The sequence below is a fragment of the Helianthus annuus genome, chromosome 4, assembly GCF_002127325.2.
Source record: "Helianthus annuus cultivar XRQ/B chromosome 4, HanXRQr2.0-SUNRISE, whole genome shotgun sequence".
Classification (NCBI taxonomy): Eukaryota; Viridiplantae; Streptophyta; class Magnoliopsida; order Asterales; family Asteraceae; genus Helianthus; species Helianthus annuus.
Window position 1 is genome coordinate 179,387,691 of NC_035436.2, and position 19,625 is coordinate 179,407,315.

Below are 19,625 nucleotides of genomic sequence, written 5' to 3' on the forward strand. Positions count from 1 at the left end.
CCGCCAGAGCCTCTATTTTCTTGTTTTTAACTAATTTTAATAAAAATTAAGGTATTCGTGATCCATTTTTACGTATGAGGGGTATTTTAGGACATATTGGGTTATTTTAAATTATTTTTAGGGCGTCGAAAATATTTCGAGGGTTGTTATATAAACATCAAAATAACCAACATCATCAAAAAATCACCAGAACATCAAAAAATCAGCCGTAAACATCAAAAAATCACCAGAACATCAAAAAAATCAGCCGTAAACAGGGACACAAGATCAGAACCAAAAGCATCAAGTTCACCAGATCAAACCCCCACCAAAGAATCCCAAAACTCAAACCAAAATTCAAACCCACAAAATTTCAAAAAAACCCACATTTTTTACAACAGATCAATCCCACAAAAATCAAAAAACCACTAAGAAATACCAATAGAATCAAAGAATCGCTAAATTTTTATTTGCTCGAACTCAAACCTGCAACCGACTTCACCGGCTCAGCCACCGCCTTCCCTGGCTCAACCACCATCGCCGCCGCCGACCCTCTCCACCCACCCACCCACCATCCCCAACGCCATCGCCACCAACCTCCAAATGCCACCACCACCAAACACCAGTCTCAAAGGGGGGCGGCAGAGAGGAAATGGAGGCAGAAGATGCCGCCGGAGAGCCGCCGCCACCAACCCCCAATGTTATAAACAACCATGACCGTCGAACACCGACTCGGATCTTGAAAACGCTGGAACTCGAAACAGTGGAGAGGATGATGGGTTTCAAATGAGGCTTCACAACTCAAAGAACCCACTTGGATTTCTTCAAAAGATGTAGTCTTTTTCAGTTGGGTAAGTTTCAGACTCAAGATTTGTAGAAAGCCCAAGTTTTTGCCCTATCAAAAATTGTAAAATTGGAATGAAGAGTTTATAGATCAAGAAGGGGTTTTGTGTGTTTTAGTAGATTTGAACAAAGGGAAACACAAGGAATGAAGCCTTTTGTCTCTAAAAGATGAAAGAAAAAAAAGGGAATCTGACAATTTAAATGAGGAGAGAGATGAGAGATTTGACATTTGGGGTAAATGACCAAACTAAACTTTTTGGTTGGCAGAATATAATTGGCGGAGAGTGGTTTTCATGGTTCTTACAACTGGATGTGGTTTTCATTTTAGCGGCCCCCTATATACATATATATATATAGGGTAAGGTTCATGCGAGAACCACCTTTATTGCGAGAACCGCGAGAACCAATGTGAACACAACCTAAAATAGCTAAAAAAACCTGCCCCCCCCCCCCCACCAAACCTAAACCCCCCCCCCCTCAAGCTAAAATGCTAAAAACTAAACACCAAAAAAACCTAGAAAAATTAAAAAAACACAGAAATTTTTTTTTTAATATTTTTTACCTTAAAATCGCTACATTTAGTAGCCAAATTTTTTTTTGCTACTAAAAGTAGCGATTTTTTTTTATAAAAAATATTTAAAAAAAAATTTTGTGTGTTTTTTAGCTATTTTTAGGTATTTTTGGTTGTGTTCACATTAGTTCTCGCAGTTCTCGCAATAAAGGGTGGTTCCTAACGGATCCTTCTCCTATATATATATATAGGGGAAGGTTCAAATGAAAACCACTTTTATTATGAAAACTCGAAAACTAACTAAAAAAAGCCTAAAAAACACACCAATTTTTTTTTTACAATTTTTTTATTAAAAATCGCTAGTTTTTATATATAAAAAAAAACTTTTTTTTTCAAAAAAAAAATTGTAGTGCACATAGGAGTGTAAACGAACCGAACGTTCAGCGAATAGTTCGTGAATCGTTCAGCGGGAAGTTCGTTTATGTTCGTTCGACTAGCTTAACGAACGTACACGAACAAAAAATTTCGTTTGCTTAGCTTAGCGAACGAACACGAACACAGGTCTCGTTCGTTCGACTACGTTCGTGAATGTTCGGTTATATGTTCGTTTGCGTTCGTTTGATTATATCAAAAAAATAATAAATAATAAACCTTTTATCTAAACATATTGAAAACTTGAAATTCTATTTTTTTCTAAGTTAGCTAAAATTTGGATATTCTAAGACATTTTTGGGGATAATTATGTCTAAATTAGTTAAACTTGATTCATCGTTTGGTGGTCTAGCAGACTTCTTGTATTTTGATTTATCATTTGATTTATCATTTAAGGATAACAGTGTTTTTATTTTTTTATTTTCAAGTTAAATGTTCGTTAGCATTTGCTTGTGTTCGAGACCAATGTTCACGAACTGTTCGTGAACAACTGAATTTCCTTAACGAACGAACACGAACATAAAATTATGTTCGGTATGCGTTCGTGAACAGTTCACGAACATTTTAATTTCCTTAACGAGCGAACACGAACATGGCCTTGTTCGTGTTCGTTCGGTTCGTTTACAGCCCTAAGTGCACATGTGTAATAATTCACATGTGTAGTACTATTACACATGTGTACTATTACACATGTGCACTACAATTTCTTTTTTTTTTTTTTTTTTTGAATTTTTTTTTTATATAATTTAAATAGCGAAAATTGGTATGCAAAAAAAAAAAAAAAAAATTGGTATGTTTTTTAGGTTATTTTAGTTAGCTTTCGAGTTTTCGCGATAATTAGTGGTTTTCATTTGAACCTTCCCATATATATATATATATATATGAATTGAGAGTTTATGAACAGTGATTTTAATTAGCACGTAAGTTTCAATTTTTATCGAAAGACTCTGTAGTCCAGATAAAATCATTAGTATATGTGTACGTGGTGGAAACTATTTTGTGGTGGAAATGATATCACGTCTAACTACACTTGAAGACAAACTAATAAAAAAATGAATCAACTAATTTTAATGCGATATAAAGGGGAGAGGTACTGCTTGCTTACTTCGTATCATAATTCTCACTTCCTATTTGCCAATGGAGGAGCAAAGGTACATACATACCAAATGTTTATAATCATAATATTTAAAATTCTTATATCTCAATTCACTTCCTGTTCTCACTTCATCAGTAATATTAAAAATCTTTAAAATACTCCCTACAATTTAATGTTTGTTCTTTTGAAAATCTAGATATGCAGTTGTCACAGGAGGAAACAAAGGAATTGGATTTGAAATATGTCGTCAACTTGCTACAAATGGAGTTAAGGTTATATTAACATCTAGAAATCAAAGTCGTGGGGAAGAAGCTGTGAAGAAACTCAGCGAATCTGGTCTTTCTGACGCTGTTTTCCATCAACTAGACATCAACGATCCATCTAGTATCGCTTGTTTAGCTAAATTTGTCCAAACACAAATCGGGAAGCTAGATATCTTGGTAAGTAGAGATAGATCCTTGAATATTTTAAAATCTTGGACTTTTAGAGCAATATATAATAGATATTGGTCTAAAGTCAGACCAAACCAATAATAGGCCATTTGCAAGAACATTTATTCGACTACTCATAAGCTTAGTAAAATATTTTATATCAATTGCTAAAAAAAGTAATTAAGCAAATCATTTCAATTCTCTAAAATCTAAAACTTGTCTACAGATCAATAATGCAGCGGAAGATGGGCTTGTTATACTCGATGTGAAAGAATTTAGGGACGGAGGAGGGTTTGTAAGTATTTCTTTATACAAATTATTAGTCATTTCATTTATTTAATCTAACAAATAGTTAAATACAAGACTGTTTCTGAAAGCTAAAGAGCAGTGTGAGATCCACCAACATATCATACATATGGACGACACTATAGTCTTTTAACTTGTATCCATTGGCTTATCATTACATCCCACCATGGGTGGTTTAGAGCTTGAATTGGTACCCATTTATTTAATTCATAGTGGGGACCCCTATTTTTGTCCATGTGTCCAATAAATGTTTAAGAGATTTTTAAGTTGAATAGGGAGGTAAGTGTATTTATTGTAATGAATCCGGTTCAACACTCATAGTTTTCGTCAAAACCGGACCATAAACACTCATATTTTATATCTATCTAACGATACCTTTCTATGTATATCACCTTCGTTGATAAAATAAATTGTTACTGGGTTAGCTACAAGTTGTCGATGAGAAGGCGCATCTTTTATCCAACATTATCGAGGAACCTTACGAATTGGGAGAAAAATGTCTGAAGACAAATTACTACGCAACTAAAAAGGTTACGGAATCATTTATTCCTCTTCTCAAACTATCTAAATCCCCGAGAGTTGTGAATGTTACCTCTGGCTACGGACACTTATACGTAAGTAAAACTCATTTACGCATATATAACAAAAAAATAAAATTTGCATATAGTTAAGACACTATTAGTTTCTTGTTTCTAGTGGTTTCACAATGAAAAGTTTATAGAAGAGTTGCAAGACATTGACAACTTAACTGAAGAAAGGATAGATGAGATAATCCAATGGTTTTTGAGTGATTTTAAGGTTGGTAAGTTGAAGGAGAATGGATGGCCACTAACAGTCTCTGCATACAAAGTTTCAAAAGCTGCTCTTAATGCTTACACAAGGCTCATGGCAAGAAAGCATCAGAATATTCTTGTGAACTGTGTGCATCCGGGGTATGTTATAACAGATATGACATACCAGACTGGACCTTTGACAGCGGAAGAAGGTGCTAAAGGCCCGGTAATGGTTGCTTTGTTGCCGGATAACGGGCCTTCTGGTGTATACTTTCATCAAACAAAGATAGCTCCGTTTTCAATACCAGAGTTTGCCAGTTTTGTAAAAGCGTTTTATGAGGGGAAATGATATTGATATGTAACAATGTTACTTCTCCTTTTACTATCTTCAGTTTGTTTTTTGAATCGTAAGTTTTGTTATTCTACCTATTTGGTCCATGTGTGGGGGTTTTCTATTTCTTTTCATGTCATTTGCACATACACATACAACCAAATAACATAATGCATAACTGTTAAAAATTTGATAAGCCTAAAGTCAATTCACAGCAAAGAAGATTCTGACAAGTTTATTAATTATTAAAGTGAAGAAAATGCAAGGTTTAGGTTAAAGGGCATTTATGTCAATACAAATACCTAACCTTTTATGAAATTAACTAAACTGCAAACTTGAAGCAAGTAACATGAGCATAAGAAAGTTGCTGGGAGCTATTGTTTTTTATTTTCTTCTGCTTTCCTTGAATCCTTGGCTAATTGAAAAGACAGAGAAATGAACATACGAAATATGTTTGAATTAAGGGAAATGACTGTGTTGTAAAGAGAAATAAGTAGGTTCATACATGTGCACATACAATCAAATAACATGATATAAAACTGATTATTTTACTGGCTAATGGTACACAACTTCTAATCACACTACTAAATTACACCAAATTATCACTTTGCTTGGAATTGAACCAATGGTGGATTTAGAAAGAAAAATCAGGGATATCCTAATTTATTTTTTTACCTACATTCATAATATAGATTATTTTTTTATCGCACATCCGGTCAGTGAGTGACGGATGCGTAACATTTTAAGTGGATGGTCTGACTTATATTTTGTTTTGATATTCACTATTGTATGTCGACTTTTTTTTAACTATCAATGGACTATAAATACAAAAAACGATGACGGATTCTTTTAACATTAACGATGACGAATTCATTTAACATTACATTAACTGTTACTTAAAAGGATAGATCTATACAGTAAATAATATATTCAAAGATAAAAAATACTAAAAATATAATAATAAGTAAACTAAAAAAGTATTATATATATATATATATATATATATATATATATATTATTAATTAGAGAAGCTTAAGAATAGTAAACTTAGCGACGTGTCATCATCTCTCATGTAACATTTTTTTCTCCTCCTTTCTCCGCCGTTGTAATTGTTTATATAGAGACTAGGCTATCACCCGGGAACATCCCGGGATAGGGAAAATTATATTTGAAATACAAATACATAGATAAAATTAGTAAACTAATTAGTGTGTTCTTTCCCTTCCTAACAAAATCTTTTATTCGGTTTTAGTAATATCCCAATTTGGCCTCCATGAGTGTTTAAAGGTTTCATGTGAAATTATTAACTTTTAGGTTAAGAGTGAAATATAATTATAATAATGTTTGGAGATGGTGAAGATATTTCTATGTGATGATTGTATGAAGTTTTGAGAAGTGATATTTGTTGATGTTTAATAATGCTCTGTAATAGCTTGGATATTCAGTCCAGATAGCAAAGGATTAAAAACATATTTACATAAACCCCGTTAACTTTTGTAAAATGTACATAGATATAGTCAAACTCATTTAGTATGATAGTATTTTTTTAAACCTTATTAATTAAATGAAAACAGAAAAAAAATATAATTATTAAATTGAAATATGTTTACAGCTTTGACTGGCATTTTGAAAAGATTGGGGTATTTTTGGATACACAGTTATAAATTGTGTATAAAATCTTTGAAATTACTAATACAAATATTAACTTAAATAGGAAAGTTGTGTAAACGTATATAAGTAAATTTGAATAATATATTTTTTATTGACATATGGTATTATAGTAATAGAAAATGTAATTATACCAGGTTAATGGGCCGCTTTATAAAAAATGATTGGGCCGCTTTATAAAAAATAATCCAAAATCACATATACCAACAAATACTGGCCTACAAATTTAATTTGTAAACTATCATTGGGTCGTCCAAAACAACTAATCAGAATCCCAGGTTTTAATTGGGCCGCAATTATGAACCAATATATTTATTGACCATACCAAAAAATGAAACAAAATACAAAATCCTAGTATTATTATAGTAATGAAAATATTTAATTTGAGATACTTGAAAGAAAATAGATAGTTCGAAAAACAAAACAAAACATAAAAAGATGAAATAGTTAATAGTATCTAATTAAATCATATTTTCTAATTGAAAGGCGAAACGATTGTCTCCAAAAATAATGCACCTTTCGGTCCGTTGTAGTTGTCAACAAGTTGGATGTAGTTAAAAGAATCATTGCAAAGCACAACTTCAACAGTATCTCCCCAAATACTTGTTATCAACCACTTGTTGTTTTGAATTATATTTGTCCTTTCCTGCGTCTCCATATGATGAACTATGCGAGCCCTATTGAAAGAAAATACCTTGATCCACTCATCATGTTCATATTTGACCAAATCTGCAATTAGTTGACCAGCATATTGAACGACAATCACATGCAGCTTGTTGGAAATTGTTAGAAAATGTCCTTGACAAGGATTGACTTCCATATGCTCCGGAAAACGAAGTATACTAAAAGTTTCAGATATAACATCGAAAACAACTATGTTCCTTTCACCGGGTGGAATCCAGTAATTGGAAACCATGAAATATATTTTTTTGTCTGAATAAATTCCAGGAGACCATAAATAAAAGTTTGAACCAAACTGAGTTCCGTTCAAGAAATTCAATTTTCTCCATGAGTCATTATGTCGTGAATATACACGAGCAGTAACTACATCCCAGTAACAATTAATATGAAGCACTTTTAGATCGTTGTGCTCGTCAAAGTACATTCCACTCGTATCGTTGTGTCGACCAAAATAACGACTAAAATAGTCGTCCGATATAACCTTAAAACGCCTCGTCGTTGGATTCCAAAGGAGGAGCTCATTGTAACTCCTTTTAATGCAAAGTAAAATCAGTCCGTTAAACGAACCTATAATGCTTAAAAAGGATGGCTCGACATCGTATGGAAAAATAACTGTTTCGCTTGTATCTTCTTCTAAGTTGCCAGCTACAATGTCATCAACGACAATTGAATTTTCTTTCAAGGAGAGCAGCTTCTTTTGTATTGAATTTCCAACTCGTCGAGCATGGATGAAAACAAACTTTGGTGTAGATAATTCATAACACCATTGTTTAGAAACACATTTGAAACGACAAACTACCTTTGCAGGTAGTCTAGATAAGATCTCTTCAAATATCATGTAATCCCCAACACGTTCCATGATTCGTAATACCCTGAAAAAAACTTATAAAAAAACGATTGTATAAGCTTTTTAAGATTTATTAATTATTATATAGTTCTAACAGGAACATTTGTAATACAAAATACAAAAAAAATAAAGTATAATATTCTGATTTACAATAAAATATTTATCATTCATCTTTTTGTGAGTAATACAAATTGAATCAAAAAGACTCATATACAAAAAATTGCTAATTGTATAAAAACTTGAAAATTATCAATGGAACATTGAACATTTATAATACAGTATACATTAACTAACCGTGTAACTGCAGATGTTATGTATTATAGTTGAAGAATGACAATGAATTACAGAAAATATGGGTATTTATAGGACTTTCATCATATATTGGAAATCTATTATTATTAAAAAAAAAGAAGTCAACTTTAAATTATAAAATACGTAACATATATATTATCCATAAATATCATATTTCCATACACATGACTACAAAAGTATATTATGTTAACTCTTGTTAATGTTAGTGCCGAATAATGCAATAATATATAACAAATCTTTGAGGAAAATTAAAGGCGATTCAAAATCTATTTATAGAATGATTTTATATATTTTTAAGCAAATAATGAACTAATTATGTAAGATTCATCGCATTTTTTTTAAAATATGTAGTACGAATTTTATTGATAATTTGATTGCAAATCAATTGGAAGATTGACTAAAATTGGTTTGATGATATATTTAAGATTATATTTAAATATAAATATAATGTTGCTATTAAGTGGCCAAAGATTAATCAATCTTTTGTAATGCTTATACGGAATAATTGTTTGCTATAATAAATATAACAATTTGTTAGATATCTTATTATTTTGAAAAGCCTTTAGTGCAGCAAGTTTAAAAATTAATCTTAGATAATGGATAAATTAAATTGGTTGTTCAATGAGTTTATTTTTGGTTGTATTGGATCAAATGGGTCAATTTACATACCTTGGGTTACAATTTATTATGTTTAGACCTTCTAGATTCAAAAAAAGTGTTTTCATATTGGGCCAACTTCCTTTTGACCCACACAAAAATTGATATGCATTGTTTCTTACTTTATGATAAATATGTATTAGTGTAATAACATATATGTAAAAATCGTTTAAAGAAACCGATATAAAATTTGAATTAAGAGCACCTTTTATATTATTAATAAAATATTAAAAAAACATATAACGATCAAATACCCACATCAAACATACTAAAAATCCAAAATACCATTGTTACAAATGTAAAAATCAAAAAAACTGATTTTAAATAATAGAAATATGAGCTAATTTAATTTCTTGCTAACTTTCTCCAAAGTGTTGAAAGTACTTGAAGTTGAAGACACGTAGACGTCATCCAATGTACGTTTTTTTATTTTTATTGGTATCACAACTGGTGTTAACATCATCGTCCTTCACACTTGGGATGTGACTTTTCTTCTTTATAAATTCTTTATCATTTACCTAAAAGAAATGTGAAAATATATTAAAAAATAATATAATTAAAAATCATATAACTATTAATTTATTAGTATGAAACGTGTATTGAAAAAAAAAATTACCTCCGTAATCTTCATCTTTTCTTTGAGCTTATTAATAATTGACTCATCATCAGTCAAGTTCGTGACAAAATACATCTCATCAAAGTTAGTAAGATTATAATTTGTTATCTCAATTTTAAAGGCAAACTTCTTTCCAATCAAGTTGTTTAAATCCACGGGAAAGATTAATTTTTCAACAACCTATGAATCAAAATATTGTATGAAAAAGTTAATAAGAAATTTTTAGAAAATACAATGAAAAAAATAGACAAAGGGAAAAATGATTTATACATACAGGTGTTATATTTTCTTGAAACAATTGTTCAGCCGACTTGAGAACAACTTTTTCAATGATTTCATCAACCAGAGGATGAAATAATATTAGTGGAACATCATCACTGTTGTCTTCCACTTGAACTTTTATTTTGAATCTAATTAAGTTAAATAGAATCATACATATATACAAATAGATTATTTTACAAAACATATAAATATTAAAGAAGATAACAAATTATCATATTACCTTGGAACTGGATATATAACACTTTCATCACAATTAGGGTTCTTGCACACATAGAAAAATTGTTCCTCCATACTCGGGCTGTCTATAAAATCTGTACCAGCCTCGATTAAACATTTAGGACACTCCATATAGTGCCAACCAAAATGCTTATCGATACCAGTAATAGTACCAAGTATGATAACAAATTGAGGCTGTATAAAATAAAATTTATGAAAATAGTTAATTTAAAGACAATGTTCATCTACTTTTGCCATTATAAATATATATACACACCTTCATAATTTGCCAAAGATCATATATATATTCCTCAAAGGAGTATTCATGATAAATTCATCAGTTGACATCTACAATAATATAAACGAAAAGTTAATTTTGTATGTAGAAAATAAACAAAAAAGTGGCATTAATAAATTTATATATTACTGGTAGAATAGAGTACAAAATAAATCAAAATTAAACTAATACCTTTTCAAATTCGAGGTGAAATAAAGTTTTTTCTCTTGTAATGTATAAATTTCTAACAACTTTGAACATGTATTTATAAAGACATTTTAATTTAGGAAGTTGTTTAATTTAAAATGTTATATTACGATTTAAACTAAATCTATATATAAAGTAAATACTAAGATGATTGTATTTATTTTTGATTTATGAATTTTATATTTACTATATATGTTTTTTTAGAAAGAGTTTGACTATTATGTTTTTGGAATGAATCGATGATTCGATAATTAATACACTTAATTTAGAAAGTTTAAAACTATTTTAATAATGTTTTAGTATCTCTTTAACAAATTCAAAACTTATATTAAAATTATAATAATTAAGAAAGTGTAAATAAATATTTTTCCGTAAAGTTAATAAATTCTAATTTAAATTTAATAGTCATAATATAAGTAAATATGGTGAGAATTTACTTGTATGATATCGACAGATATATATTATATATTAAAATAAAACTAATGAGATTATGTAATTATTTGGGTTTCTTTGTACAAAATCTTTTAACCCATATGTCTTCTCCATATACAAAGATTTTCTCCCACTTCCCAATAACCTCCATCTTTTTCATCGGTTACATCATCTTCATCTTCTTCACTTATTCGGATCATAAAGGTATGATTCAATAACTTAAATTCTGAATTTCATTGTACTGTTCTTGTTAACTCTTGGAAAGCATTGTTAAGTTTGAAGGTCTAATCTTCGATTGTGGATTTTCTTTTCTTTTCATGTTTATATATAGATTTAGCACATTCGGCTGTTTGTTAATGAGATTAGTTGAACGATATGTGTTATTTTGATGTATTAAATGTGATATATGATAAAAGACATGTTTAAGGTAAGTTTAAAACATTCTGATTTTGAATTTTTATTTTGTATTATACAATGGAAGATGTTATATTAGTAAGTATATGTTAGATTACCGTTATTATATACTAAATGTTTATGGTATTAGGTCTTACTTTCTAGATATGTTAAATTGATTATATTAGGTATCATCATCTTTTTTGCATTATGATAATTGTGGAAAACATTTTATTATGTGAATATGTTGTTTAGATTATGTTCAGTACATTGATTATGTTTTTTATTCAACGGAATACCTAATCTAATTAGTTCATGTTTGTTCAAACGCAGATAACTATGACGTCTTTTTATAAAATATTTTCCTCCGACTGTTCAGAATATCTAGTAAGATAATTAATCTTATAAGTACATCATTTTTTCCTCATTTCTTTATGTTAATCCATCTTATGTTTTTCAAGGAAATACCAAATCAATATAGCAACAGATTCCTATTGAATGCTGAACCAAACAATCAAGCCATTATCAAATGTGTGAACGGTAAGGAATTTGAAGTTCTTTTGACTAAACATAAAGATGCGTTTGTGTTCATGGATGGTTGGGAACTGATTGTAGCCAAACTATCGTTTACGGAGGGTTGTTTTCTGATGTTTAAGCAAATTGACTTGTATTCGTACTTGTTAACACCTTTTAAGAATATGCAAGACCATCCGATCTTCGGATCTAATGTTCCTTTGTTTACCTCCATGTCTACCGAGAAAACGATAAGCAATGTTGAGTACTTCTGTCAACGCTTCACAGAAGAGTCGAATGATAATTTGGTGAGTATACAAACAATATTTTTATATGGTTTTCACTAACAAATTTATGTTATTTAAACTGCATGAATATTATACGCAGATAATTCCTGCTGATTTCGTTGAAGATACAATACGTTTACCATCTATTAGCAAGTTAACATTCAAGGTCCATGTTAATTTGTGGGACAGTTTTGATGTGATGATTCAGAAAGACCGTAATCTTAAGGTGTATCTACTCTACGATTCATGGGACAATGTTGTGAATTACGTACCTATATACCCGGATTATTACGTTGTGATGAGGTACATTTTTAAACAAAATTTCCAGCTGATTGTTTATGACTTGAATGGTTGTGAGATTCTTGTGCCGAAGCGTCTATACACGCTTGCTGCTGGAAACATACCTAAACCAGGTCCTTCAAATATTGAAACACAAGACACCGATGATGAAACCGATCATGAAAACGATGAGGATGAATCTGATCCAGATTATAATGAATCAATGAATGATGATTCTGTTGATGTTTCTTCTATCTTAACTAACTCTGATATCGATGGAATGTATGATGAGGAAGACGTTGAAGTTTCAGATTCTGAAGAAGATAAAAAGGGTGATCCGGACTACAATCCTATTGAGTTTGAATGGAAGTACGACAGGCGTTTTGTAAGTTCAGTTGTTATTCATATTTTACATATATTGACATAATAGAAAATCCAAAAATTATTTTTAGTATTTAATTTTGCAGTGTTATACCACTCATAATCTAATATTTTGTTATAATTATTTATTGTAGCGTCTTAATGTAAATGTTGCTGAAGCATCCAGAATTGATATGACTATGGAGATGTACGTCCAGAACTTGGCTGGAGTGGACACGTTAATTTCTTTTCGTGCTGATAAACACGGTGGTGGTTTTCGCTATGAGGCTTTGGAATGGCGTAAGAAATTTACAAAACCAAATGGTATCAATTCTCCAGCTAAGTGCACGTTTGTTTATTGCCCAGTTCAAAACAAACTGATTCTGAAGAAGGTTGTCAAGTAGTTCCTTTCAAACTTTTTAAACAATATAACTATAATTTGGGTTTCTTCTAGTTTTGTTGGTTGGCTATTCTCTAAATTTCATTTTGCATCTTCATCCTATAAGGTGTTTTGAATGTATTAACATATCTTGATGTAGACCTTTCTATACTTCTAAATGGGATCAAACTTACTTTATGATGAATCCGTTATATGTTTAATGTTTAATTTATAATATTTATATCTTGCCAATGGAAATATGATTTACAATATATTTACCAACGTGTGATTTTAAGATTGTTACATCAACATACAAATTAATTTAACAACTTAAAATATTTATAACAATTTACACATCAGTTACAACAATACTGTTATATTCTGCAATGAAAGATAAATTAAACATATCATTTGTCCAACATAAAATGAAAATACTTTAAAAACAGTACAAATTTATGGCTAGGTTTATACATTTCGGGTTTCAATGAAGTATTTAAAAAATAAGTAAATCTATACGATAACTATATACATATAGATAAGAAATATATGATTACTAATTACTATGAGTAAATTAAAAAATGGAAAACTAATAAACAAATTTAAAAATTAAAAAATACTACAACTAATAGATAAAAATCTCGTACAATAGTTAAAGTTTTATTAAAGTCATTAAAATACAAATTTACATGAAAAACATATCAAAGGTGAGTGAACACTTCTTTATAAACAACATTGGTTGTTGTATTAGTAGGTTTCCCATCCTTATCAAGAATTAATATCTTCACCCCTTGTCTTGATTTAACTCTAGATAATGCCACATATAACTGGCCATGTGTGAAAACTGGTTCTTTTAAATAAAGACCAACCTTAGACAAAGACTGGCCTTGACTCTTGTTGATTGTCATAGCAAAACACACAGCAACAGGAAATTGTCGTCTTTGAAAAGCAAAAGGTATTTTTTTTGTCGGATGGAATCATGCTAATTCTTGGAATGAACGTTCTAGTTCCAACATTAGCACCTGATATAATTTCACCTTCCATAACCCTCTTTCCAAGATATGTAACTTTTAACCTTGTACCATTACATAATCCATTCTGTTGGTCAATGTTCCTAAGAAGCATAATAGGAACACCAACTTTTAGAACCAGACGATGATTTGGTAAACCAGATATCTTTAAACCATTCAAAACATCAGGTGAATACAACTCTTGTTGGAAGGAATCAATACCTTTTTCAGTTTCACATATAGTATCAGAGCTTAGGTACTCTACTGGTTCACCAGGAAACAACTCTAACAATCGATCATTTATTTCATGAACGACCTCATTTTTCGGTGTCAGAATGGCTCTTTCAGAAAAATAATCTAGATCCATATATCTTTCTAAAACCGACGGATACACAAATCGAATTAAACTTTCAATGGGATCGGAAGAATCTGTAATTAGAATATCAGAAGGTATTTCTACAATTGCAACGCCATCGTTGTCACCTCCAACTTTACCTTCCCCGATATCAAGAAGCCATTTGGCAAATTTCTCAGTCTCCACCATTGTGGATTGTGAAGCACCGATAGTCAACCTCATGTTTTTTGTTAAGGTAAGTAATTTACAGTGTGACCATATGTAAGATGAACTCAACGAAGCATTAACAATTTCTTGCCTACTTCCGTTTGGAATAACAGGAAGAATTTGCCTAAAATCACCACCAAACACAATTACTTTACCTCCAAATAAAACATCCGACTGAGAATTGCTTTTGTCAACCAAAACATCTTTAAAGGTTCGGTCTAAAGCTTCGAACGCATGCCTATGTACCATGGGTGCTTCATCCCATATAATTAACCTAGTATGCTTAAGCAAGTAGGCTACATCACCATCAGCCCTTATGTGACACATCGAACTCTCATCTAAATTTATGGGAATGTGAAATCTAGAATGTGCCGTTCTACCTCTTGACATTAGCAAAGAAGCAATACCACTCGAAGCAACATTTAGTACGATCTGTTCTCTAGACCTAACGGATAAAGCTAAAGTCTTCCAGAGAAATGTCTTACCTGTTCCACCATATCCATATACAAAAAATACACCTCCTTTTCCATCTTCAACTGCTGTCATAATTTGATTATAAATGGACATTTGTTCGTCAGTCAATGAAGATATAAGAGTATGTAACTCACTCTGAAGCTGCGGAATATCAAAAGATAATTCTTCGTCAACCAAACCATTGTTTCCAACAGCAAAGGAATCGTAATCAGGATAAGGAATTGTCGGCCATCGTGTCAAAGAGGAACCATTTCGAATCAGGTACTTTTCAATCTCAACCAATGTCTGATTCTTCAACCTCTCATCAGACATTACAAGTTCTGTAAAGATAAAAAAATAAAATAAAGATTAAGAATGTGAATAAAATGTATCTGAATAATGTTATGGGTAATATATTGAAAAGAAACCTTTGTTTTTTGTTGATCTTCTTCTATTGTATAAGATGTCATCGCCCAATAATTTCCATGTTTGTTCAAATACATATTCAGGTCTTGACAATGTGTTTGACAACAACAAAGTAACAAAAAGTGCACGAGTATAACGACCATCACCCGCAAAATTGGCTTCCTTAATTGCTTCAATGTACTCCATGTCATCATCTAACAAACCCATAGCATAACACGCGTCCCTGAAAGTTGGAAACACCTGACCATCAACAGTTCTAATATCTTCAAACGATTTGGGTCCTTTGACTTTGTTTAGGAGAATTCTAAGAAAATACGGTTCACCCACAGCAGGGGAAACAGAATGAATCCGTCCGATCTGTAACAGCTTTCTTTTACGGGGTTTCCATACTCTATCTATTAACTTCCAACAGAATTTAGTAGGAAACTCAACATAGGTAAGTTTCCGTGCATCTTCATCGTTTCTGTTCATCTCAAACCACTTTAGAAAAATCGAAGAAGAAACTGATGGCTTATCCAAAACTTCTTGTATATCGTCCTCGGCTCCAAATACAACATTTTGTTGACCTTCAAGATGAAAAGGAAGTCTCATAACTGGAGGAAACCTAAAGTGAACCTCATTTGCAAATATCCTCCAAGAAGCTTCACATGCTGAAACGTACCTACTTTCATAATACGCTTTGATCTCATCCTTTGTTGTTTGTTCATTTTCTGTACCGTCTCGGTTTGACACTACAAGGGAAGCTCTATCTGCGCCTTTATTAATGTACTTGAACAAATATTTAATAGAACCAGCTTGATTGCACCATTCAACATTAATGTGAGCTTGGTATCTTTTCAAAAGAACCGGACTATAAGGAACAACACTTCTGTTGTCTAATTGAACGTTGGACTTTATAACAGTGTTTCCATTGTCTCTTCTTCTATATACAGGGAAACCGTCAGCATCAGTGGTGGTCTCAGGGTTGAATTTTTTGGGATAGTTTTTTGAACATCTACTATCAACCATACAAGGACAACTCGGATTTGCATTTCCACATGGACCATGAATCATGAAATCAGTCACAAGTGCATATAGGCTTGGATCTTCTCTCTTATCAGGTATCTCAGCAGAAATGAACTTGTCAAGATGATCAACGGACAAAATTTTGGATTCCGGTTTCAAAAAAATGCAAATGTGAGCATGAGGCAATCCACGTTTTTGAAATTCCACAGTATAAACGGCTACATTAAAAAATGATATTTAGTAAATGGTTAAAAATAAATTATAAATATTTATGGTATTATAAAAATATATAAAAAGTATAATTATACCTGCACTTAATTCTCCAAATACTTTTTTGTCCTTCAGATCCTTTGTAAGTGAATCGAGCTTTATTTTAAACAATCTACACAAAATGTCTGGCCTGTGTTCAGGCTTAATTGAAGTATTTCTCAAGTATCGTTTAATCTCTGGCCACTTCGGATTACATGTAACGGTAATAAAAAAATCGGGATATCCAAACCATTTACATATAGCCATAGCATCTAAATAGTTTTGTTGCATATAGCGTGATCCACCGGTAAAAGAAGATGGTAATAAAACACATATACCAGAATTTGATAGATCATCTTTTCCTTCGTTTTTCAAGTTTTGAAGATTTGAATATGTTTCAGACCTAAGATGTTTATGTTGAAAACGAATATAATTAAGCCTTTCACTCTCAATCATGGTATATGCATCTACCAAAAATTGTTGAAACAATCTCCGAGCATTTAAAATTATAGAAAAGGCAGATGATCGATCTTGAATTCTATAAGCAAAGAATTCTCTCATTGTACACTTGGGTCGAATTTTCTTTAACGTACGTATACCATCCCTATGAGGAATGTCTATTCTATATCCATCATCACCATTAGGAAAAAGGATTGGATACTGAAGTGCTAGATATGATGGATGAAGTTCACTGATTCGTTGAAGACCTTCAGTGTGAGACTCAACAACAATATCACGATGATCAATTATTTTATGTAGATCACCAACTATCAATGCAGCAACTTCTGAAGTTGAGGGCAAGTTGTAAGTACGACCGTCAAGATCTCTTTTGTAAATGAGACGAAGCTTGAAATTTTCATTAGGATTCTCATTGAAGTGGTTTCTTGCAATTCTATAACTTTTAACCAACTCATTATTATGATCCAGGAAGTCTTTTAAAAACTTAATGAGCTGAATATCTAACTGCTTTAAATGAGAATCCGACTTATTTGTAGATTCACTGAAAAAATAGAAACGCATAAGGTAAATATGTGATAGTATGTAACATCAAAATATTGGTACATTGAAAATACTAAATTACTATAAACTATGGTGTAATATTACCTGAACAACCTTTTCCGATTTGAAACTTCATTATCAGTATCGTAAATATAAAGCTGGGAGAACTTTGGATCTTTACCAGGTGCAGGTACCAAACCACCTAATGTGTGGAAATTCTGTCCACTAATACGAAATACATATGGTGCCTTACCACTGTTGATACTCGAATCTACCTTTCCACCCATTGATGTGAAGGAGAACATAGAATTGTATCGACGGATATTCTTTAAAAAGTGCTTACTTTTTTTATTAGAATTTCCAAATAGATCCTTGTATACTGAAGTAGGTTCTTTCAAATCTGGAAGCTCCACTTTGCCATAACCACAACATAAACTATAAGTTAACTTACCCAATGTAATTCTACCTTTACCACCTTCATCAGACCATAATAATGAATGACACATCTCACATCTAAGGATTTGATTACCATGATCCAAATAATATGTAAACATAACATTCATTTTCAATTACGATTTTCATAAATTAATAAAAAAATATTATTTAACTTAAAACATAGTAACATTATTATTACCTGTGGATACACCTTTATAAGGGTCTTCAATGGAATGTAAATTTTCATTGTCGTCATCAGAAGTAAGATCTACCATTGGAATAGGTTCGATAATACGTTTCTTAGGTAAAACCTTTTGTTTACCAGATTTAAGCTTAGTCAACGTAGAAGAAGATCGAAGAATGTTGTTACTGTTTTGTGTAACAATGTTTGAAACAATAGAAAACTGGAACTGCTAGGCGTATGGGTTAATTGGTTATTAAAAGTAATAGCACCTGTGAATGTCATAATTAAATGTTAGTAAAACATACTTTTGATTGTAATGCAAATCTACTTCATACATATATATATAAATATATTGAGATGAGATATTCTTTTAAAATATTATCAGATTACTTACCAGTTGTTATGCCACTTAAGGGTGTTGTCGTTGTTAAAGATGTAAAGTTACGCACTGTCTGAAAACTATTAGATGAAGAAGGAAGATTCGGATTATAATTTTCTTCGTCGATTAACTGGGATTTGTTAACAATTTTAGAGGATCCTCTACCACTTGGTGCACTTCTTCTTTTATTTGACTTTGTTCGCCTATTATCAAGATAAATCTTCCGCATTTTTCTTCTATGAGCAGCAAGTAATGCTGAAATGTTCATTTTATTAATTTTTTAGGTTGAAACAAACAGTTTATATATAAAATAAAAAAAATAGAGATTATAAACAAATTTCAATAAAAAACGTTACATTAAAATATGACATACCATTTGAATTACATAATAAAGGGACTGAATCATCTGTAACTAAATATATTAAAAAATTAGATTATATCAGTAGAATACAAAAAATATTAAAGCAAAAAAGCTATTTGAAGAATTCTACAATGTAAAATTTTACCATTAGTAATGTTCGACAATGGTGTCCTTCCAAGTGTACCTAAATAATTATATAATAATAAAAGGGAATAAAAAGAAATTTAATAAAAGAAACAAATTAATTTAACCGTTAACGTAAAAAATAATTGTAAAAACAAAACTTACTGTTAATTGATTCCGGAACTAAAGTGATATCACTCAACGGGGTATTTTCTAATCTTCTCTTATTTAACATCTCCTAAATTATATAATTGAAAAACATACAAATTATATAATTGAAAAACATACAATTTATATAATTGAAAAACATACATAATACATAATAATAAAAAAA

The 19,625-nt window shown here is 30.9% G+C and overlaps 3 protein-coding genes across 3 annotated transcripts; 2 read left to right on the forward strand and 1 right to left on the reverse strand.

The window, feature by feature from the left end:
• The first annotated feature begins 2,796 nt into the window (after positions 1-2,796).
• On the forward strand, positions 2,797-4,809 carry LOC110937442 ((+)-neomenthol dehydrogenase). The gene is made up of 5 exons (XM_022179863.2): positions 2,797-2,916; positions 3,058-3,301; positions 3,519-3,587; positions 4,024-4,212; positions 4,295-4,809. The coding sequence occupies exons 1-5, from the start codon at positions 2,903-2,905 to the stop codon at positions 4,718-4,720; spliced, it is 942 nt and encodes a 313-aa protein (XP_022035555.1). The 5' UTR covers positions 2,797-2,902; the 3' UTR covers positions 4,721-4,809.
• Positions 4,810-11,315: 6,506 nt separating this feature from the next.
• Positions 11,316-13,133, forward strand: LOC118491596. Its single transcript, XM_035989487.1, has 4 exons — positions 11,316-11,324; positions 11,752-12,111; positions 12,191-12,754; positions 12,885-13,133. Exons 1-4 carry the CDS (start codon positions 11,316-11,318, stop codon positions 13,131-13,133), a joined length of 1,182 nt encoding a protein of 393 aa, XP_035845380.1.
• Positions 13,134-13,975: 842 nt separating this feature from the next.
• On the reverse strand, positions 13,976-18,519 carry LOC110933977. Its single transcript, XM_035989488.1, has 5 exons — positions 18,444-18,519; positions 17,915-18,284; positions 16,870-17,810; positions 15,559-16,779; positions 13,976-15,471 (listed from the first exon to the last, which is right to left on the reverse strand). The coding sequence occupies exons 1-5, from the start codon at positions 18,517-18,519 to the stop codon at positions 13,976-13,978; spliced, it is 4,104 nt and encodes a 1,367-aa protein (XP_035845381.1).
• Between the last annotated feature and the right edge of the window lie 1,106 nt (positions 18,520-19,625).

What these genes read in the sequence shown, in the direction of transcription:
- LOC110937442 (XM_022179863.2), top strand. An exon ending in TTAGGGACGGAGGAGGGTTT is followed by an intron (nt 3,588 to 4,023) that starts GTAAGTATTTCT and finishes TTACTGGGTTAG; the next exon opens with CTACAAGTTGTCGATGAGAA. An exon ending in CTGGCTACGGACACTTATAC is followed by an intron (nt 4,213 to 4,294) that starts GTAAGTAAAACT and finishes TCTTGTTTCTAG; the next exon opens with TGGTTTCACAATGAAAAGTT.
- LOC118491596 (XM_035989487.1), top strand. An exon ending in AAGAGTCGAATGATAATTTG is followed by an intron (nt 12,112 to 12,190) that starts GTGAGTATACAA and finishes TATTATACGCAG; the next exon opens with ATAATTCCTGCTGATTTCGT. An exon ending in GGAAGTACGACAGGCGTTTT is followed by an intron (nt 12,755 to 12,884) that starts GTAAGTTCAGTT and finishes TATTTATTGTAG; the next exon opens with CGTCTTAATGTAAATGTTGC.
- LOC110933977 (XM_035989488.1), bottom strand. Translation starts at nt 18,519, where the DNA reads ATGGTAGATCTTACTTCTGATGACGACAATGAAAATTTACATTCCATT. An exon ending in AATCGGAAAAGGTTGTTCAG is followed by an intron (nt 17,811 to 17,914) that starts GTAATATTACAC and finishes CTATTTTTTCAG; the next exon opens with TGAATCTACAAATAAGTCGG. An exon ending in ATTTGGAGAATTAAGTGCAG is followed by an intron (nt 16,780 to 16,869) that starts GTATAATTATAC and finishes TTTTTAATGTAG; the next exon opens with CCGTTTATACTGTGGAATTT.